The 19,670-nt window shown below is 37.9% G+C and overlaps 1 protein-coding gene across 2 annotated transcripts in view; it reads left to right on the top strand.

Moving 5' to 3' along the window:
* Positions 1-19,333, top strand: part of PARP8 (poly(ADP-ribose) polymerase family member 8) — a 188,573-nt gene extending 169,240 nt beyond the window's left edge. For both annotated transcript variants that reach the window (XM_068990449.1, XM_068990450.1), the window contains 5 exons: positions 660-729; positions 4,296-4,369; positions 5,670-5,739; positions 6,730-6,814; positions 19,021-19,333. In XM_068990449.1, the coding sequence (XP_068846550.1) occupies positions 660-729; positions 4,296-4,369; positions 5,670-5,739; positions 6,730-6,814; positions 19,021-19,123 (402 nt within the window). In that variant the 3' untranslated portion in view covers positions 19,124-19,333. The remainder of the gene's footprint in view (positions 1-659; positions 730-4,295; positions 4,370-5,669; positions 5,740-6,729; positions 6,815-19,020) is intronic.
* Positions 19,334-19,670: the final 337 nt, after the last annotated feature.

The raw sequence follows: 19,670 nt of genomic DNA, 5'->3' as shown, positions 1-19,670 counted from the left end.
ATGAGATCCTCAACCCAGTTACCAGTACAAAATTACAAACTGATGGCAATTGGGATGATACAGTTAAATATAAATGCCCATAAATACAAATTTATTGAATTAATATTTGGTGCACAATAAAAAGGGTATGAGGGTCCTAGAACATGGAAGTAATATTAGAGAATTTTAATTGTTCTGAGTAGTACACTAGTCAGAGTTTCAGTTAATAAAGCACTCTGTAACTTGAAAAATTTGAAGGAGAATAATGAGGTGACAGTGTTGTATAATGAAAATCTGAATAGGATATTTTATTGATACACAAATAGGTGAGTCCTAATCAGCCTTCTGTCACATATGTTTCAGCCTGTTTTCAGTGTTTAGAGCCATTAACATACTACTCCAGTACATTATACTAAGTGACTCTCTGTCATCAATAGAATGGAAACTCTTTTCTAAGGATTTTATTCCTTGGCTTTCATTTTCCATATATCAATGCATTCTTAATTTTAAGGATGAAGATATTAGTACTCTTTTTAAATTCCAAATAGACCTTGGAATAAAGGCTTTAACATTTTCTAAGAGCTAAGTGTTCCAGCATGAGACGATGGTCCTCTCTTGTGAAATATTAACATTTAAAACCATGAACTGACAGCTTCCTCTCCTACCTCTTTCCATTTTAGCTCCACGGTGCAATGTATGGAAGTGGAATCTATCTTAGTCCAATGTCAAGCATATCATTTGGTTACTCAGGTAAGCTTGTATTCCATTTCTGACCTCACATTTATTAGGGTTTTGCTGTGGTTGTATATTCCAGGTAGTGGTGGTGGTTTAGTCACTAAGTCGTCTCTGACTCTTGCAACCCCAGGGACTGTAGCCTGACAGGTTCCCCTGTCCATGGGATTCTCCAGGCAAGAATACTGGAGTGGGTTGCCATTTCCTTCTCTTTAACCCAGGAATCAAACCCAGGTCTCTTGCATTGCAGGCAAACTCTTTACCAACTGAGCCATACAACCTTTTTATCAAGTGAACAAAGCTTATTTGATGTATTTGTATTAAATTCATTTGATAAGTGTCAAAAATAAAAACAAAGCTCACATGCCAAAATTTATAATATTTTCCCTAGTGTATAATGGGGAATATATGTTTTGTTAATTTCAAAAATTGACAAATTTTAATGTTACCTTTAATTTTCAATCATTTCTATTTTTATTCCATCTACATGAAACATTGATAATATAGTATGTACCAAGTATTATGGAGAGAACTGTAAAGTTTATATACAAATTAATCCACTATCATTGAATGTAATTCTGTACCATGCCAGCTTCTTACCTTTGGATCATTATGTTGTTGTTCAGTCGCTCAGTCATGTCCAACTCTTTGTGACACCATGGACTGCAGCACGCCAGGCTTCTCTGTCTTTCACTGTCTCCTGGAGTTTGTTCAAATTCATTTCCATTGAACTGGGTTGTATTATTATATATCCCATAAAAGAGTTTTAAATGATATGAAAAACTTAGGTTTAGAAAGACACCCTCAAAGCCATACTACTTGTTGACAATTTGTTGTTAATATTTTGGTGAGATTGTTTTAATTTTGGAATAAATTGAAAGCATGTGCTAAGGAGGAGCCTCATGAATTCAAAATATGGCAAGAATGATGACCAAATTGTTAGCATCTGTAATCTTTAGGTAGTAAAAATTTAGGGTGTTTTTTCTTTGTAATATTTCTTTGGAATATTTCACTTTGATCAGGTTTTTTTTTTTTAGAACAAAAATGTATTGTTTAAATATAAAGTAGTTTTGCTCTTTGTTTAGAAAGATGATAATGATAACCCTGTATGCAAGACAGCAAAAGAGACACAGATGTATAGAACAGTCTTTTGGACTCTGTGGGAGAGGGCAAGAGTGGGATGATTTGGGAAAATAGCATTGAAACATGTATAATATCATATGTGAAACAAATTGCCAGACCCGGGTCGATGCATGATACAGGATGCTCGGGGCTGGTGCACTGGGATGACCCAGAGGGATGGTATGGGGAGGGAGGTGGGAGAGGGGTTCGGGTTGGGGAACACGTGTATACCCATGGCGAATTCATGTTGATGTGTGGCAAAACCAATACAATATTGTAAAGTAATTAGCCTCCAAAAAAAAAGAAAAAGAGAAATTGAAACTACACAGAATGGTATAAAATAAGAGATGAAAATTTTTCCTCCTTTCCTACAGTCTCAGTGTTGAGTGCATTTCCTTTTAGACTTTTAATAGACTGCATATATATAGCTGGTTTTGCTTATGTGCTTGTGTGTGTGTGTGTGTGTGTGTGTGTGTGTGTGGTTACATGATTCCATTAAATAACTTCAGGAGATGTTGTTCATGAGGTGCCCGTATGGTAAGTCTCAAGATCGTCATGTTATAGGAAAGGAGATTTAGGGAGGTCTGATAACTAGGGGAGCATTAACCAGGCTCACTTCTCTGATTCCTTTGTCCAAGTTCATACTCCTTCAGGCTCAGCATCTGATTTCTCAGTTCTATCCTGACCTTTTCCAGAGTACATGTCCTAAGAAGACATGTATGCCTGTTATGACTCAGCGTCAAAAGTCACGTGGTGCCACTTCCCATATACAGATACTGGTCAGAGCAGTCACAAGGCCCTCCAGATTCAAGGGCCGGGAATTAGACTCCATTTCCTGATGAAAGAGCAGTGAAGTCACATAGTTGAAAAGCATATTGTTGAGAAATATTGTTGCAGTGATCTTTGAAAGTACAGTATGCCCAAAATAACACTAGGAAAATAAATATCAGAATAATAAGATAGTATAGGAAAGAAAATAACATAGTTCAGTGGAGACGATGATTCAAGTCAGCTTAAGTCAGACTCTAAATCTTACTAAACCAGAACACAATAAAAAAGTAATATAAAGCCAGTTTTAATAAATAAATGCAACCTCAGCATAGATAAGAAAAATACAACAAATCACCAAGTGCTGCGATTTTCTGCTTCATATCCTGGTGTACAGACTCTTTAGATGGGTTCATGGAAAGGTTTGTGGGGGATACAAATGAATGTGAAATTTGTCTGTGTGAATGTGCATCTACCTGGAAAGAGGATCCATAGCTTTCATCCAATTCTTTAAGTGTCCTTGATATGAAAAGAAAAAGTAAGAACCTCTACCATAAGTTCAAGTACCTCCATACTTGATTTTGAAGGCTGCAGGTATAGGAGGTAGAGGGCAGACCAGCGTCTGCATATAATAGCCTCTGCCTTTCCCTCAGATAGGACTTCCCTGGTGACTCAGATGGTAAAGAATCTGCCCGCATTGCAGGAGACCTGGGTTTGATCCCTAGGTTGGGAAGATCCCCTGGAGAAGGGTATGGCTACCCACTCCAGTATTCTTGCCTGGAAATTCCCATGGACAGAGGAGCCTGGAGGGCCACAGTCCATGGGGTTGCAAAGAATCAAACATGACTGAGCGACTAATACACTTTCACTTCCCTCAGAACTGCCTCTGAAACCTTAGGCCTGTTTCTCAACTTGACTCCATCTACATCTGCATCTTTGGGGGAATGTCTGCTTTGGAAAATGCTTACGTCACACCATTTGCAATTTGGCTTTACCCATTCTCATTAAGCCTTTTATTGAAACAGCAACAAACGGGCATCTCAACTTCAGGATAGTAGATGAGGATTTTTTTTTTTAAGTATAGCTACAAATCTACCTATTCTAAATAGACAGGAATTTTATTTCTATTTTGTCTGGAATATTTCACAGTTAAAAAGCCATGGAGTTAACAGAGTCTGGTAAGATTTGTGAGTATCATAGACAAAAGGACTTAGTTTTCCTTTATTAGGAGGAATAGTAAATTCTATAGGTATTGAGCATATATCAGCAACTCATGAAGTGGCAGTATTAATATTTTTTAAAAATCATTCCTATTTCCCACCCCTTATCTATTTTCTCATCACCAGATGATAAGAATGAAAGTTTGGTCCTAAAAGCCTTTTAAAATTAAGTTTTAAAAATTTTCTGATTATATCAATGTCATGCAAGAGGTGAGCCTATCCTCCTTTTCAACACAAAGAAAAACAAACTGTATTTTCCACTTTGTAACTTGACCAGAACTTCCAAACCCACTGACCTTCCACCCTCCTTGCTTAGGGCACAGTGGCTGATTCTTCAGGAGCCCTTTGTGACCGTCTGTGGCTTGATGCTGTCAAGCCTTTGCCTAAAGTGGAACTTGGCAGTGTAGATGGATTGTATTTTGAGCTGCATCATACAGCTTTGTCCCTAAATTATTACTTTGCTAATGTTTTTAGGGATGAACAAGAAGCAGAAGGTGTCAGCCAAGGATGAGCCGGCTTCAAGCAGTAAAAACAGCAATGCATCACAGGTATTATAGCAACTTGGGTGATTGTCTCTGATGGGTGAACTCTAGCGCCCTTAGCCAGCAAGATTTTGATAAACACTCGGGTTTTTAAATCTGCAAAATTATTTTAGGCATTGCTCATACAGAAACAAAACTCACCCTAAAATATAATCATCCAGATGCCTTTATTCAATCAGTATGCAGCAAATATTTATTGAGCTTCTACTAAAATGCTGGACATCTAGTCATTGAGCTATAGTGATAATCTACAATGGACAGATCCTCTTGAAACCTGCATTCTACTGAGTGGATATAAGTAAATTAAATATGGGACTTCCTGATGGTCCAGTGGTTAGGAATTTACCTTCCTAATGCAGGAAGGGTTCAGTCCCTAGTCAAGGAACTAAGATCCCACATACCTACAGACCAAAAAACCAAAACATAAAGCAGAAGTAATATTGTAAAAAATTCAATAAATACTTTTAAAAACATCCACATTCAGGAAAACTTTAATAAATTAATTAAATATTCATTTTAGTAAAATGTTAGATGGTGGTAAATCTTCTGGATAAAAATCAGGGAAAGAGGATGCTGAATGCTATGGGTTGAAGATGGAACTCGAATGAATGTTAAATGGGATGATGGGGAAAGAATGCTCTGAGAAGGTTCTAGTTGAGTCAAGACCTATAAGTGGTGAGTGCATGAGCCATGTGGCTCTCTGGAAGAAAGAACATTACAGGCATAGAGAAGAGCAAGCACAAATCCCTTGTTGTTTCAGAGAGAACAAGCATTCTGGACAAATTAAAATCCATCTGATAAATAATGTGACTTTAGATTTTTTTTTAAAATAGTGTAGCTAAGCTAATATCTGAAAACAAAAACAAACCCCCAGATTTTCTTCATGAGATGTTTCTAAAACCTCTGTGGCTTAATGTGTTATAAAAATGGGTTGATTTTGAATAGTTAGGTGATCTAGAAAAATTCATTGTGAAATTTGAAAAGATAATGCAGCTTTGTTTCCCTCTAGAGAAGCTAGACTTCCAGTAAAACTAAATTTGAGTTCTGATTCTGTGTTGTAGCTACTGAACTTTTAAGTATTTTCAGGTCACTTATTTTGAAAGTGATTTAATTATGATTATGTACAGAAATTAAGTGATCTAACAAATATAGATTGACATTAAGAGCGAACTCAAGGATATTACTGCTAGTTGAGAAAGGCCATTTTTTTAAACTCTGGTGCTATCTTAGTGACTTTTTAATGATGATCTTTTCACTTGAGTGACTTGCATTTTTACTCTAATTTTTAAACTCTTTTGGAATTTAGTCACAGAAGAAAGGACAGCAATCCCAGTTCCTGCAAAGCCGTAACTTAAAATGCATAGCCTTATGTGAAGGTAAGTTGAAAGTTTTATAATCCCCATAGCATTTATTCTCAATCTTACCAGTATTTCAGAATGTAAGTGTATTTACAAAATGCTCATAATGGACTAGTGAAAGCTTTGTTCCTTATGACTATCTTGAAGAGCATAGATGGAAAATACAACAGAGATCATAAAGGTTAAAACAAAGAGCAGAAATGGCAAGATTTCAAACAGTGCTGTATTTTATTCTTGGCAGCTATCTCAGAAGAGTAATTATCTCTTTCTGATCAAGTATTGTTCATCTCTGTTGTTCATCTGTACCCCTTCCTCTTTATGTTGGTGTCTGAATGTATAATACCATGAAAAATCTGAAAGATGAACTGAGCACTGAGTAGATAACCCAGGAAGTCTTTCTTGTTCCACACTGAAATTATTCTTTTCTGAACCTGGGATAGAAAATTGATAGGTGATTTACAATATCATATACTTTCCTTTGTTCTTACTTTAAAGTCTGGCTTTGGCTAAAAGTTCATTTTTTCTTCTTCTGTTGGGAGTTTTGGTAACCACTGGTAACTGTCTTTTAGGTTTTTCAACATTTGATAGTTGTAGAGGATGCTAGGTTGCCCTCTACCTAGTTCCCAAGTCAGGACCTGTTTGCCATCATAAATACAAAGTGATTGCCTTCCTATTGTTATGCTAAGTGTGTTCCAAACATAAAATTGCTACTTGGCATTTCACTGTTTTTATTTACATTTTTTGATAGTTTAATGGGAACACATGTAAGAATTAAAGATTTTAAAATTAAAAAAAAAAGAAAAATAAAAAAATAAAAAAGAGTGATATCAAAAAAATAAATAAATAAAATGATCCAAACCTTAAAAAAAAAAAAAAAAAGATAGTTTAATAAGATGAAACATTTTTCATATGTTAATTTGTACATGCAGTTTCGCTTTTGGATTTCTAAGAAAAGGAATATAGTAACTTATAATAAAATAGTTCTTTAATTTTATCTTCCCTTTACAGTGATCACCTCACCTGACCTGCACAAACATGGAGAGATATGGGTCGTCCCAAATACTGATCATGTCTGCACGAGATTCTTTTTTGTGTAAGTGTAAAGGCTTAAAATTCTACATTACTGTCTTCTCCATAGATGAGGTAATAGTGACTACATTATTGTTTGGTCACTTAAGCTGCTAAAATATAACAAGTATTTTCTCATGGACTTCCCTGGTAGCTCAGACAGTAAAACATCTGCCTACAATGCAGAAGACCCGGGTTCAATCCCTCGGTCGGGAAGATCCTCTGGAGAAGGAAATGGCAGCCCATTCCAGGACTGTTGCCTGGAAAATCCCATGGACTGAGGAGCATGGTAGGCTACAATCCATGGGGTCGCAAAGAGTTGGACATGACTGACCGACGTCACTTTCTTTCACTTTCTCATCAGGGCTTCCCTAGTGGCTCAGGTGGTAAAGAATCCACCTGCAATGCAGGAGACCTGGGTTCGATCTCTGAGTGGAGAAGATCCCCTAGAGGAAGGCATGGCAAGCCACCACAGTATTCTTGCCTGGAGAATCCCCATAGACAGAGGAGCCAGGAAGGCTTACAGTAGATGGGGTTGCAAAGAACCAGACACAACTGAGCAACTAAGCACAGCACAGCATTTTCTCATCCAATTAATGTTTTTGTTTTATTTTAATAACTGTGAAAAACATGGATGTTTAAAAGCCATTAGCTTAGAAGATTTGAAGCAAAACAGTCTCTTTAACCCCTGTGTATGTATGTATTGTGTTGTTTGGTTGCTAAGTCACGTCTGACTCTTTTGGGACCCCATGGACTTTTGTCCGCCAGGCTCCTCTGTCCTTGGAATTTTCCAGACAAGAATACTGGAGTGGATTGCCATTTCCTACTCCAGGGGATCTTCCCGACCCAGGGATCAAACCCATGTCTCCTGCATTGGCAGGCAGGTTCTTTAGCATTAAGCCACCAGGGAAGGCCCCATGGGTATGTATACATGTGTATATAAGTGTACATATACATACATACAGATCTTATACGTATCTAGGTAGATATACACATTAGATTACTTACAAAAGTGTGGTTATTGAGAAATCATAGGTAGGACAATAGCCTGAATCTAGTAGCACTGAGCTGTTATACATCCTCCAGTCCCTAAAGACAAGAAGAGAAAGCGGTTATGAGAACCTGTTAGGAGAGTCATTTCTAGTTGATCGTGGCTCCATGAAAGGAGTCATGGCCGTCAATTCAGAGACGTAGGCAGTCCAGGGGGCCCTTGTGGGGTGGAACCAAGCAAAACTTTGATGTTGCCCTCCTGCCAGTGCCCTGCTGGGACACCCCATTGGCCAAACTCTACCGGAAACTAGAGGGCAAGGGAAATTATTGATCAAGTCCATACGGTCAGCCTCCTGGGGCAAAAGGCAAGGTAGAGAAGGGTGGTCCATGGCTCTGGAGACTCCCAGGAAAGCATCTGCTTTTTAAGTTTATAATTCAGATGAAGTTATAGCACAGCACAGGTCTCTTGTGAAAGGCAGTCATTGAATTTTTTTTTTCCTTTCATCTTTCTTGCTCATATTGTTTCTTATTCATTGTTAGAAGATTGACTTTCTAAAAGACATCTCCAATCACAAAGTTTTTCAGTGAGTGTGAGCTGGAAATTTTGATGGAATAGTAACTCCAGAGTCCTTTCCTTAGCCTGTCACTAATTAGTTAATCTATTCCTTTTAGTGTTATGCGTGCTAAGTTGCTTCAGTCGTGTCCAACTCTTTGTGATCCCATTGACTGTAGCCTGCCAGGCTACTCTGTCCATGATTCTCCAGGCAAGAATACTAGAGTGGGTTACCATTCCCTTCTCCAGGAGATCTTCTCCACCCAGAGATTGAACTGTGTCTCCTGTATTGTCAGACAGGTTCTTTACCACTAGCGCCACCTGGGAAGCCCCATTTAGTGTTATGCTAAAATTCAAATTTGTTGAGCTAAATAAACAACTTTAGATATGGAAGTGCTCAGAAGTAGTATTATTTCTTTGCAGTTTTACACAAATTATATCTAAACTAAATCAGTAGGGCACATGTGTGGATATTGACTGGAGAGAAGGATTTCTGTATTTCATAAGGAAAAAATGAGGAAAGACCATCTGAAGACAAGAGAAGAAAATACTTTCAGTATCCTCAGATATTTTCCAGATAATACAGAGGGAAAACTTCTATTAAGGTAATGATTTTCATTTCGTTATAAACACAAATGAGATTTCATCCTTCATCCCTCAGGAGAGAAGAGACTAATTAAGGAAAATTGATAAGATTCAAAACACATCAAAAGGAAAATCCATTCACTAATGAATGTACATTCTAATTACAACCATCAATTTCTTTCTTTATAAAAGATACAATCACAGACTTCTACTAGTGATGTGCCTCCCTAGTGAGCGGTACCATCTAGGAAAAAAATAAATTGAGGAGAAAAAATGAGTTTTCACAAATATTCTGTAATCAGACAGAAACTAAATTTCTGTTCTTATTTATTTATTTTACACATTGTGTGATTTCTAGTTAGGAACTTTTCCCGATGACTAGGACATAAAGTAGTGAATTATAATAAATTCCATGCTAATCTGATTTCCAGAATGAAGGAGAAAATAAAACAGCTGTGTGATATCCTAATCGTATTCTTCCCAAGAAGTAAACAATAGCAGAGGCTGAGGGGGAAACAGGAGAAATTTTAGGGATTAGGGCATCAGAAGAAATTTAAAGTAAAATTTAAAGGACATATCAGATAGGGAAAACAGAAGAATAAGGTGTTTGCAAAAAATTTTGTTGGAAAATTCCAAAAATGAATAAACTTAACCAAATATATACGCTTCAGGCAAAATGTAGTAATTCAGATTTTAAGAACAGGTTCCAGCCAGTTTTGAGTGTCTAGGAATTGATCAAGCTAAAGCTTGATTTTGTTACTGATCTTGAGACTCATGTGCACAAAGACATTAATGTCAATATGTAGAAAGCAGGCAGCTGTTTTTGAAGGGCCAGAATTTGGGCTTAAACAAGGCATGTGAAAACCACATTGTGCTCTGGTCATATACAACAAAAATGTTTATTTCACAGTAAATGGGGATTTTAAAGCTGGAGAGGAAAACTTAGTATTGATATTTTCTGTAAATGGGACTAAATTATAAAATCCAAGAGAAGACAATTGATTGGGTGCATCTAGAGCCATGGGCACCCCATGTACACTACCCCCACTGCTGCCATAGTGAAAACTTGTAGGGATGGGAGTGTATCTTCCCCCTCAGCTACTCTGGACCAAGGACACTTTAAGAACTGCCAGGTCTTTGTATCTTTCTATCTGATGTTACAACCTAAATGTGTAATGCTTCTATGGTTCTTTGATTTAGAGCAGGAAGATTTGCAAATGATCTGTTATTGTATTTTCTTTGTCATATCAATACATTTTCAAAATATTTCAAGATGTTCAGAAATTTAAGAGCTGGAAGGACAAAATAAAACAGACCATCTGCAGAAAAGAGATGTGGGGTATTTTCAGTTTCTGTAGTGAAGCAGGTATCTGTGCTAAATTTCAGAAATTCCTATCTAAATCTAATTTTTAAGGTCTAGCTCAAATACCACCTCTTCCATGAAGCTCCTAATAAAAATTAACCTTTCTTCCTGGTATTCCTACAGCTGAGTGCAGAACTTACATTTAAATTCAGTTTATTCGTTGTGTCTCACTCTTTCATGAGGCTATATGTTAACTCTTAAAGAGCAGAACTCCTATTGTTGTTGTTTTTTGGGTTTTTTTTTTTTACTGCCCTGTATGCCCTGAATCAGCTTGCATGGTATATGATACACAGCTGCTTTTCAGTAAATTTTTAATGAACAAAAAGCGGGGGGAGCACAAAAAGGAAAATATTTTAGAATATGTATGGTTTTTATTTTAGGTCAGAGTTTGAAATATATCTTAAAAAGGTAGCTATAAGAAAAGTTTATGAAATAAGAACTGTAGGATGGCTATTTTGAGAAATAAGAGATACATTGCACCATGATTTTGCAAAAAAATACACAGTGTTTAAATGGGAACATAGCAAGGAGACAGCTTATTTATGAAGTTTCAGTCATGGCTCAGTGACATAAGCTGTGTGACATCAAACTGATACGATCTGAGAGCTTTGCTTCATCCCCAGTCTGTAATAAATCCAATTTCTCTGTCTCTAACCCAGATCTCTTTCCAAGATTGAAACTGCCACATCACTCCCCTATTAAAAGTCTTTGATAGCTGCTTACTGCTTATAAGATGAAGTCCAGTCTCCTTTACAAAGGGAACCAACTGACTCCTTGATGCTTTGTTCTTTTTTTCAACACCACTGTGTTGAAGGAGGAAGAGTTGCCCAGCTGCATGGCCCATCGTTTTCCACTGGCCGCTGTTTCACACCTGGGATGTTACGCTGTGCAGCCTGACCTGTATGCTGGGGTTTCTGCACTCCATGCTGTTCTTCTTTCCTTTCTTCATTAAGTTTGGATCCTCTCTTTCATTCTTTTCCCTATTGCCTATCTCTTCAATATTGTCTGTCTAATTCCCACTGCTCTTTTAAATCTTAGTGTATATATTCCCTCCTCCCAGAAACTTCTCTTGATGCCTTTGTGCTGCTCCTTTTTGTTACTGTATAACACCTTGGATGTGTTTCTATGATTGGATTGTTCTTTTTATGTATTGTCTCCTCCATTACTACTCTGTATGCCTCTTGAGATTGGGGACTACATAGCTCACTAGCATAGTGCTTGGCAGATCAGTAGGAATGAATGAAATGCCAATTTTATAACTGCTTGCTGGATATTTCCCTCCCCTCCAAAGTCGACTAATTTTCAAATCATTATGTACAAAGGGAACCCTGTTATTGCTAAATCCCCTAGGTGCTTTCACAACTTCCTCCATCTCTGCAGTCACTTCATACGTCAAGGAGACTTGGAACCTGAGCTGTAGCTTTCAGTTTCTTTTTCCTTGCTTGCTAGTCATCAGTTCCCAAGAACATCTTTTCATGATTTTCTTCTGTGAACACATTTGTTTCCATGTGTATCGTAAACTCCCTGCAGTACACCAGAAGATTGCTAGTTATTTTCCATGCTTCTGCTTTCTTCATTGCTCCTAACTTATTTTTAATACTGCCAGATTATAAAAAAAAAAACATTGCCATTATTATACTAGTGGTACCTGTTCAATGTACAGAAACTGAAATCAAAAGCAAGTTAAAAGAGAGACAGTCACCCACCATATTCCCCCCTTAGAGTTAACAACGGTTAATAAGATCATACAATTTATACCACATTATTTTTCCAAAAGGAGAGTTTGATTATTCCTTGCTCATGAAGGCTAATAGTTATCAACAAAAAAAAAGAAAAAAAGGCATTCTGCAACATGGTGCCCATCTGACTTGACTTCAATTATCCATATAAACCACTCATTGAATAAAATTATTTTCCAAGCCATTCCTTGAAAAAACTTGGAATTGTTTTTCCCATTCACTGTGCCTTTGCTCAGTCAGTACCAGTGCTTGGCCTTCTCACCAGTTCAGCCTTTAGTCAGTCTTTCCAGGCTTAACTATATGGTCTTTCCCATGGGGCCTTTCCCGGTATCCCAGTCAGAGAGGATATCTGTCTTTACTGTGAGTTCTGCTTGCCCTTTCTTTGTTCACCCAGGCTGCCTTGTCCTCCAGTTAATTGCATAACTGTATTATCCCCCTAGTAAAATGCAAATTCTGTCTGTGTTTGGGAATCTCGTGTCTTGTGCAGAAACACTTAATACATATTGAATAAAAGCAATGACAAAAAACTGAATGTTCTAACTTAATCAAGAAATTTCAACATGGGCTGTGAAGTAGACAATGCACTTACAGCATCAGATTTCTTACAGGAACTTTGGAGATGTGCTGAATGTCATTCAGTTCACAGTGAATCTCTCCTCTCTGCAGCTAATGAAAAGCAGTACTACCATTTCTGAATTCCAGATTTAGGAAATCAGAAAACACATGTATGTGTACCAATCTTAAAACTGTCCCAAAGCTGCTATGGGCTTCCCAGGTGGTGCCAGTGGTAAAGAATCCTGTGAATGCAGCGAGAGATCCAGATTTGATCTCTGGGTCAGGAAGATCACCTGGAGAAGGAAATGGAAACCCATCCTGGTATCCTTGCATGGAGAATCCCATAGACGGAGGAGCCTGGCTGGCCATAGTCCATGGAGTCGCCAAGAGTTGCCCACACTTGAGCAACCAACACTTTCACACTTTCTATATCACTAATAACATAAGTAATTTTGGTCTTCTTGCAGATAATTTCATATTTCCTTCTTCAGAAACCCCCACTCAAGTGTATCACTTCCCTGTTGATATCATTCTTGCTCTATTTCTTTTTAAAATTCTGTTGCTTTCTAGATGTAAGTAAACTTCAGTTTTATGTTAACAACTTAGTGTTTGTCTACAATAATAATAACTGCAAAATAGTTTATATGCTATGTTAGAGTAAATGCTCTAATGCCACTAGTAATTCATGTATCTAAGCCCTTGCTGGTTGACTAATTCAAATGGTAGTTGGGTTTTCCTTTATTATTATATAAGCTTCATAGTTTCAGACACCCAAATGCCTTTGATCAATTTTATCCTTCAGCCCTCAACTGTTGTACTTCCTGTGGGCTTCACAGACAATGGAAAAATAAGCATTTTTCTTGATACTTTCAGCTCAATTTCTCATTCTTGCTCTCTGTTCTCTTCTCCCCTATGTTCTTCCTCTAAATTATTATAGTTTATTTAAAGAATGTGAGTCTCACCTCCTCTCCATAACGTCAAAGGCTGTTCGAGTGTCAGTGAATGTTTATTTGGGTACAGAAAACCCTTCCATCTGAATGGAAAATAGAGTGAGGGGAGAGTGATGGGGCATGACTGGAGAGGAAGTTTATGTTTGGATTACGAAGGACCCTAGTGTAAATGGCAGTGACGGTGGATTTTGTTTTACATGTGAAGCGAAGGCCATCTGCATCACGCTATCAGGGCAGAGAATAGTCTTGTGGGAGGGATGGTGGGGATAAGTGTACAGCTGGAAAGACTTGTTACAATGTTTATACAATAGTCTAGATCAGCGTTTCTCACTACAAAAAGAAATGTATTTGTCATTGTGACCAGGGAAAGAACAATCTTACTTTGATTGGTACTTACTGCCCTTCTCTATTCTAATTTCATTGAAAAATTCTAGGCTGCACAACCTAAATTAATTTCAGAGCCTGCTAACTATATACAACCTGCAACTTGAAAATCACTCATTTAGATGAATAGTGTGTATAGTGCGCTTGGTTGTGTCCTACTCTGTGACCCCATGGACTGTAGCCCTCTGGCTCCTCTCTCCATGGCACTTACCAGGCCCAGAATATTGGAGTGGGTTGCCAGTTCCTACCGCAGGGGATCTTCCCAACCCAGATGTCAAACTCAAGTCTCTTGCATCTCCTGCACTGGCAATCGAATTCTTTACCACTAGATTTGTTTTACTAATGAAGGCCTAAATGAAGTTGATGGCGTCAGATTGAGAGAAGTTGCAAGTGAGAATAAGTAGGAAACTGGAAGTGAGATAGCTGGATGACTTATTGGATTTGGGCACATGGAATGACCAAGAATAACTGGTTTTCCTGTTATTCCTGATAGATGGTAGTACTTCAAGTTTAAAGATTGACAGAATAGAAAAGAGCAGTCAGTTTTGAATTAAGAAATTAAATTTGGTTTTAAATACACCACCTCTGTGATTTCTGTAGGAACTGTATAGTTAGGGCAAGATGTAAGGATTGGAGATACATACAGTTTTAGGAGTCAGCAAGTGGCTGATAGTAACAACAGTGGGAGAGACTAAAGTGAATTTGCATATCATGAAAAGAAAGAACACTGAGAAGTGAATTGTGAATAAAACCAGCATTGAAATGGGAGGTTAGGGAAGAAAATGCAATGAAGGAGACTGAGAATTACTAATCAAAGGGCCAACTAAGGAGGGAAGAGATGATACAACTTCACGAAAAAGAGCCATCAACTGTATCCCATGCTGCGGACATAGTGGATATAGTCTTCTGATTGCCGTGGGCAACCATTGTCAGTATTTTTCAGGATAGTAGTAGAACCTGAAGAATAATTGTGGTAGGTTAAGGAGAAAATGGAAATTATGATGTATTACAGAAAAATTTTAATCAACATCCACTTTAAATTGAAAAGAAGAGAGATGTAGACTGGGATATCTATTAAGATGAGAATATTTTACTCAACACTGTTTCCAAAGTACAGAGGACACAGTAGGTGTGTTGACTATACCCAAAGTACCATAGAGATAAGACAGACATAATCTCCTATGAGGAAATTTAGGCTGGAATTACACAGTGGACTGGTACCTGAAATTGGAAAGTCATCAAGAACAAAACAATTCTAGGACCTGCCATTCTTCCCACTTCTCTCAAAGCAATATGGTTTTCTTTGTGTCTGCTTTATACTCTTTTTGTCACTCTCTTTAAAAAGTTTTCCATAATCTGTATCCTAGAGGAGCTAGCTCAGTTGGTTTGGTAAAGCACCATTATCTCCTTTGGGCTGAGCCTGCAAACCAGGTTGCTTCCTCAGCGTTGCTCAGAATTATGGATGGCTCAACCTCCTCTTGATCCAGTGAGTAGCCAGAATTTATACAAAAACAAGACTAACATATTCTACTTGCCCAATAAAATATATTTCTACACAGTTTGCTTCAAAACACCTGATTCAGTTCAGTTCAGTTCAGTTCAGTTGCTCAGTCGTGTCTGACTCTTTGCGACCCCATGAATCGCAGCACGCCAGGACTCCCTGTCCATCACCAACTCCCGGAGTTCACCCAGACTCACGTCCATCGAGTCCGTGATGCCATCCAGCCATCTCATCCTCTGTTGTCCCTTTCTCCTCCTGCCCCCAATCCCTCTCAGCATCAGACTCTTTTCCAATGAGTCAACTCTTCACATGAGGTGGCCAAAGTACTGGAGTTTCAGCTTTAACATCATTCCTTCCAAAGAAATCCCAGGGCTGATCTCCTTCAGAATGGACTGGTTGGATCTCCTTGCATGCAGTCCAAGGGACTCTCAAGAGTCTTCTCCAACACCACAGTTCAAAAGCATCAATTCTTCGGCGCTCAGCCTTCTTCACAGTCCAACTCTCACATCCATACATGACTACTGGAAAAACCATAGCCTTAACTAGGTGGACCTTAGTCGGCAAAGTAATGTCTCTGCTTTTGAATGTGCTATCTAGGTTGGTCATAACTTTTCTTCCAAGGAGTAAGCGTCTTTTAATTTCATGGCTGCAGTCACCATCTGCAGTGATTTTGGAGCCCCAAAAAATAAAGTCTGACACTGTTTCCACTGTTTCCCCATCTATTTCCTTTGAAGTGATGGGACCAGATGCCATGATCTTCGTTTTCTGAATGTTGAGCTTTAAGCCAACTTTTTCACTCTCCTCTTTCACATTCATCAAGAAGCTTTTTAGTTCCTCTTCACTTTCTGCCATAAGGGTGGTGTCATCTGCATATCTGAGGTGATTGATGTTTCTCCTGGCAATCTTGATTCCAGCTTGTGTTTCTTCCAGTCCAGCATTTCTCATGATGTACTCTGCATATAAGTTAAATAAGCAGGGTGACAATATACAGCCTTGACGTACTCCTTTTCCTATTTGGAACCAGTCTGTTGTTCCATGTCCAGTTCTAACTGTTCCTTCCTGACCTGCATACAGATTTCTCAAGAATAGCAAGAAGAGATAAGAAAGCCTTCTTCAATGACCAATGCAAAGAAATAGAGGAAAACAACAGAATGGGAAAGACTAGAAATCTCTTTAAGAAAATTAGAGATACCAAGGGAACATTTCATGCAAAGATGGGCTTGATAAAGAACAGAAATGGTATGGACCTAACAGAAGCAGAAGACATTAAAAAGAGGTGGCAAGAATACACAGAAGAACTGTGCAAAAAAGATCTTCATGACCCAGATAATCACGATGGTGTGGTCACTCATCTAGAGCCAGACATCCTGGAATGTGAAGTCAAGTGGACCTTAGAAAGCATCACTACGAACAAAGCTAGTGGGGGTGGTGGAATTCCAGTTGAGCTATTTCAAATCCTGAAAGATGATGCTGTGAAAGTGCTACACTCAATATGCCAGCAAATTTGGAAAACTCAGCAGCGGCCACAGGACTGGAAAAGGTCAGTTTTCATTCCGATCCCAAAGAGAGGCAATGCCAAAGAATGCTCAAACTACCGCACAATTGCACTCATCTCACATGCTAGTAAAGTAATGCTCAAAATTCTCCAAGCCAGGCTTCAACAGTACGTGAACCGTGAACTTCCAGATGTTCAAGCTGGTTTTAGAAAAGGCAGAGGAACCAGAGATCAAATTGCCAATATCCACTGGATCATGGAAAAAGCAAGAGAGTACCAGAAAAACATCTACTTCTGCTTTATGTACTATGCCAAAGCCTTTGACTGTGTGGATCACAATCAACTGTGGAAAATTCTGAAAGAGATGGGAATACCAGACCACCTGACCTGCCTCTTGAGAAACACCTGATTAGATCTGGATAATTCTAAAGTGTTTTGCTTTACACATTGTCTACTTTGTAACAGGGGCTTCTCAGGTGGCACCACTGGTGGAGAACCCACCTGCCAATGCAGGAGACATAAAGAGTTGAAGGTTCAACCACTGAGTCAGGAAGATCCCCTGGAGGAGGGCATGGCAACCTACTCCAGTATTCTTGCCTGGAGAATCCCATGGACAGAGGAACCTAGTCCATAAGGTCATAAAAAGTCGGACATGACTGAATATTTTTTGATCTCCTGAGAAAATATTTACCACTGGGCTTTGTACCATATATTCTATTCTTTTTTTACAATAATGTTTCACCACTGAATGCTTATGTATACTTATGTGTATGTGTGTATTTGCACAGTAAGAATTAACCAAGTAGGCAACCTTGGGCCATTTCTTAGGAGTTTAAAAAAGAGTTAATCTCTCAGTTGTGTCTGACTCTTTGCGACCCCATGGACTGTAGCCTGCCAGGCTCCTCTGTCCACGGGATTCTCCAGGCAAGAATACTGGAGTGGGTAGCCATTTCCTTCAGGGGATCTTCCCAATCCAGGGGTCATACCTCGGTCTCCTGCATTAAAGGCACATTCTTTACCATCTACGTTATCAAGGAAGCCCCCTTAGGAGTTTAACCTTGATACAGATGCAGTTATCACTAGGTTTTTAAGCAGTTGATTATATAAAGACCTAACTTCTCATTGTTATATGTCATTTATTTCATTTTTCTGTATTGTACCATTTCAGGAGAATTTTAAGTTTGGTGAGAAAAAGACAGTGGCACACATTAATCTCTGAGACTCTGTGCTTACACCCCTGGTTATCTATTTTGAAGTAATTACCACTCCTCTAAAGCTTCTGTCTTGAAGTCATTTTTATGAAGTAAAATTAATTCATTACTTATTCTACTCTGAATATTATCATGGAAGTTTAAAAATTCATTCTTGGGAAATTCTTATTGCCCAAGTTAGTTTATTTGAGGAAATGAATTATCATCTAAAATGTAATTATTTCTTTCTAAAGGACTTAGTTATCACTGTCTTTTAATGTTGAATTTTCACTTCTATTGCTTAGCTAAACTTGGCAGACTTGCTTTCTTATGTGTAGTACCAGCATAAATAAGAATAGCGTTTTAGTTGGACTAAATACAGCAACCAGTGGTAAGAAAAAAAAAAAAAAAAAGCACTGATTACAACCGAATAGTAATTAAAAGGCAAGAATCCCGCAGGAGCAATGGTGGAAGGTAAGGTGATTTTTCTGAGTGTTACTGATCAGAAAATAAAGAAATAATTGAAGTAGGAGTGGAGCAAAGAAGTCAAGAAAACAAAGAACATAAAACTGAAGTCAGTATGCTCTTTCTCAGCAGGCTTCAGATAACAACTGCTGTGGGAAATGTTTGCAGGGCCAAAGACACTGGGATGCTTCCTCCATTCAAGCAATGCTTTATGGGGGGTTAAAACTTAAAATGAAGGGGTAAATCAGGGCATGATGTGGAATAATCATGTGTTTAGTCATGTGACCTTTTCTGCATTTAGTACTGTGATCCTGTTATTAAATATAAGTGAGAATCGTCTTTCTCTTGATTCCTTTGGACTGTACTTTAGGTACAGATAGCATTTCTAAGCTGTCTTAAGTGCTCTGAAAATGTTCTTGAATGTTTCATCTTTTTGAATGTTTTATGTTTTTGTGTTTTAGCTATGAAGATGGCCAAGTGGGAGACGCGAATATTAACACACAAGAAGGAGGCATTCACAAAGAGATCCTTCGAGTAATTGGTAATCAAACTGCTACTGGTTAAAGGACCACCATTTAATTAACATGATTTGAAAGCCTTCCTCGGGTTCAAAGCTGGATTTTGAACTGAAGAAGATGATAAAATAATTTATTGTTATTATAAACAAAATTAACCCTTTGAATACTGATTTTTTTCTTAGTATTTCTAAGTATATCATTAAATACCTAAAATGGTATATAATTTATCAATTAATTGTAGGGTTATGGAATCTAGTAATAAAATTACAACAGCACTTAAACTGAAGTTTGGGTTCCTCACACAATAAACAGATTGAAAAAACAGTTTTGTGCTGATATTTTTATATTAAACTCTCTAATTGGAAATTTAATATTATATACCGACATCTTAGGGTACCAAAAGAGAATTGAAAGCATTTTATAATGGCGTCTAAATCTATAAGAGACTTTGCAATAAGTATAATGTTTGCCCATTCTGATGTGCTATATAATTAGCAGTATGAAAGTTCGAATGTTTTGGGGAGGGATGTTTCCTAATCTGTTATTTTTCCTTATATAAAAATAATTAGGTCTTTAGATGTAGTGCTTTGCCT

This window comes from Capricornis sumatraensis, chromosome 18 (genome assembly GCF_032405125.1).
Source record: "Capricornis sumatraensis isolate serow.1 chromosome 18, serow.2, whole genome shotgun sequence".
Classification (NCBI taxonomy): domain Eukaryota; kingdom Metazoa; phylum Chordata; class Mammalia; order Artiodactyla; family Bovidae; genus Capricornis; species Capricornis sumatraensis.
The sequence above is the reverse complement of the archived record's forward strand: the minus strand, read 5'-3'. Positions and strand labels throughout refer to the sequence as shown.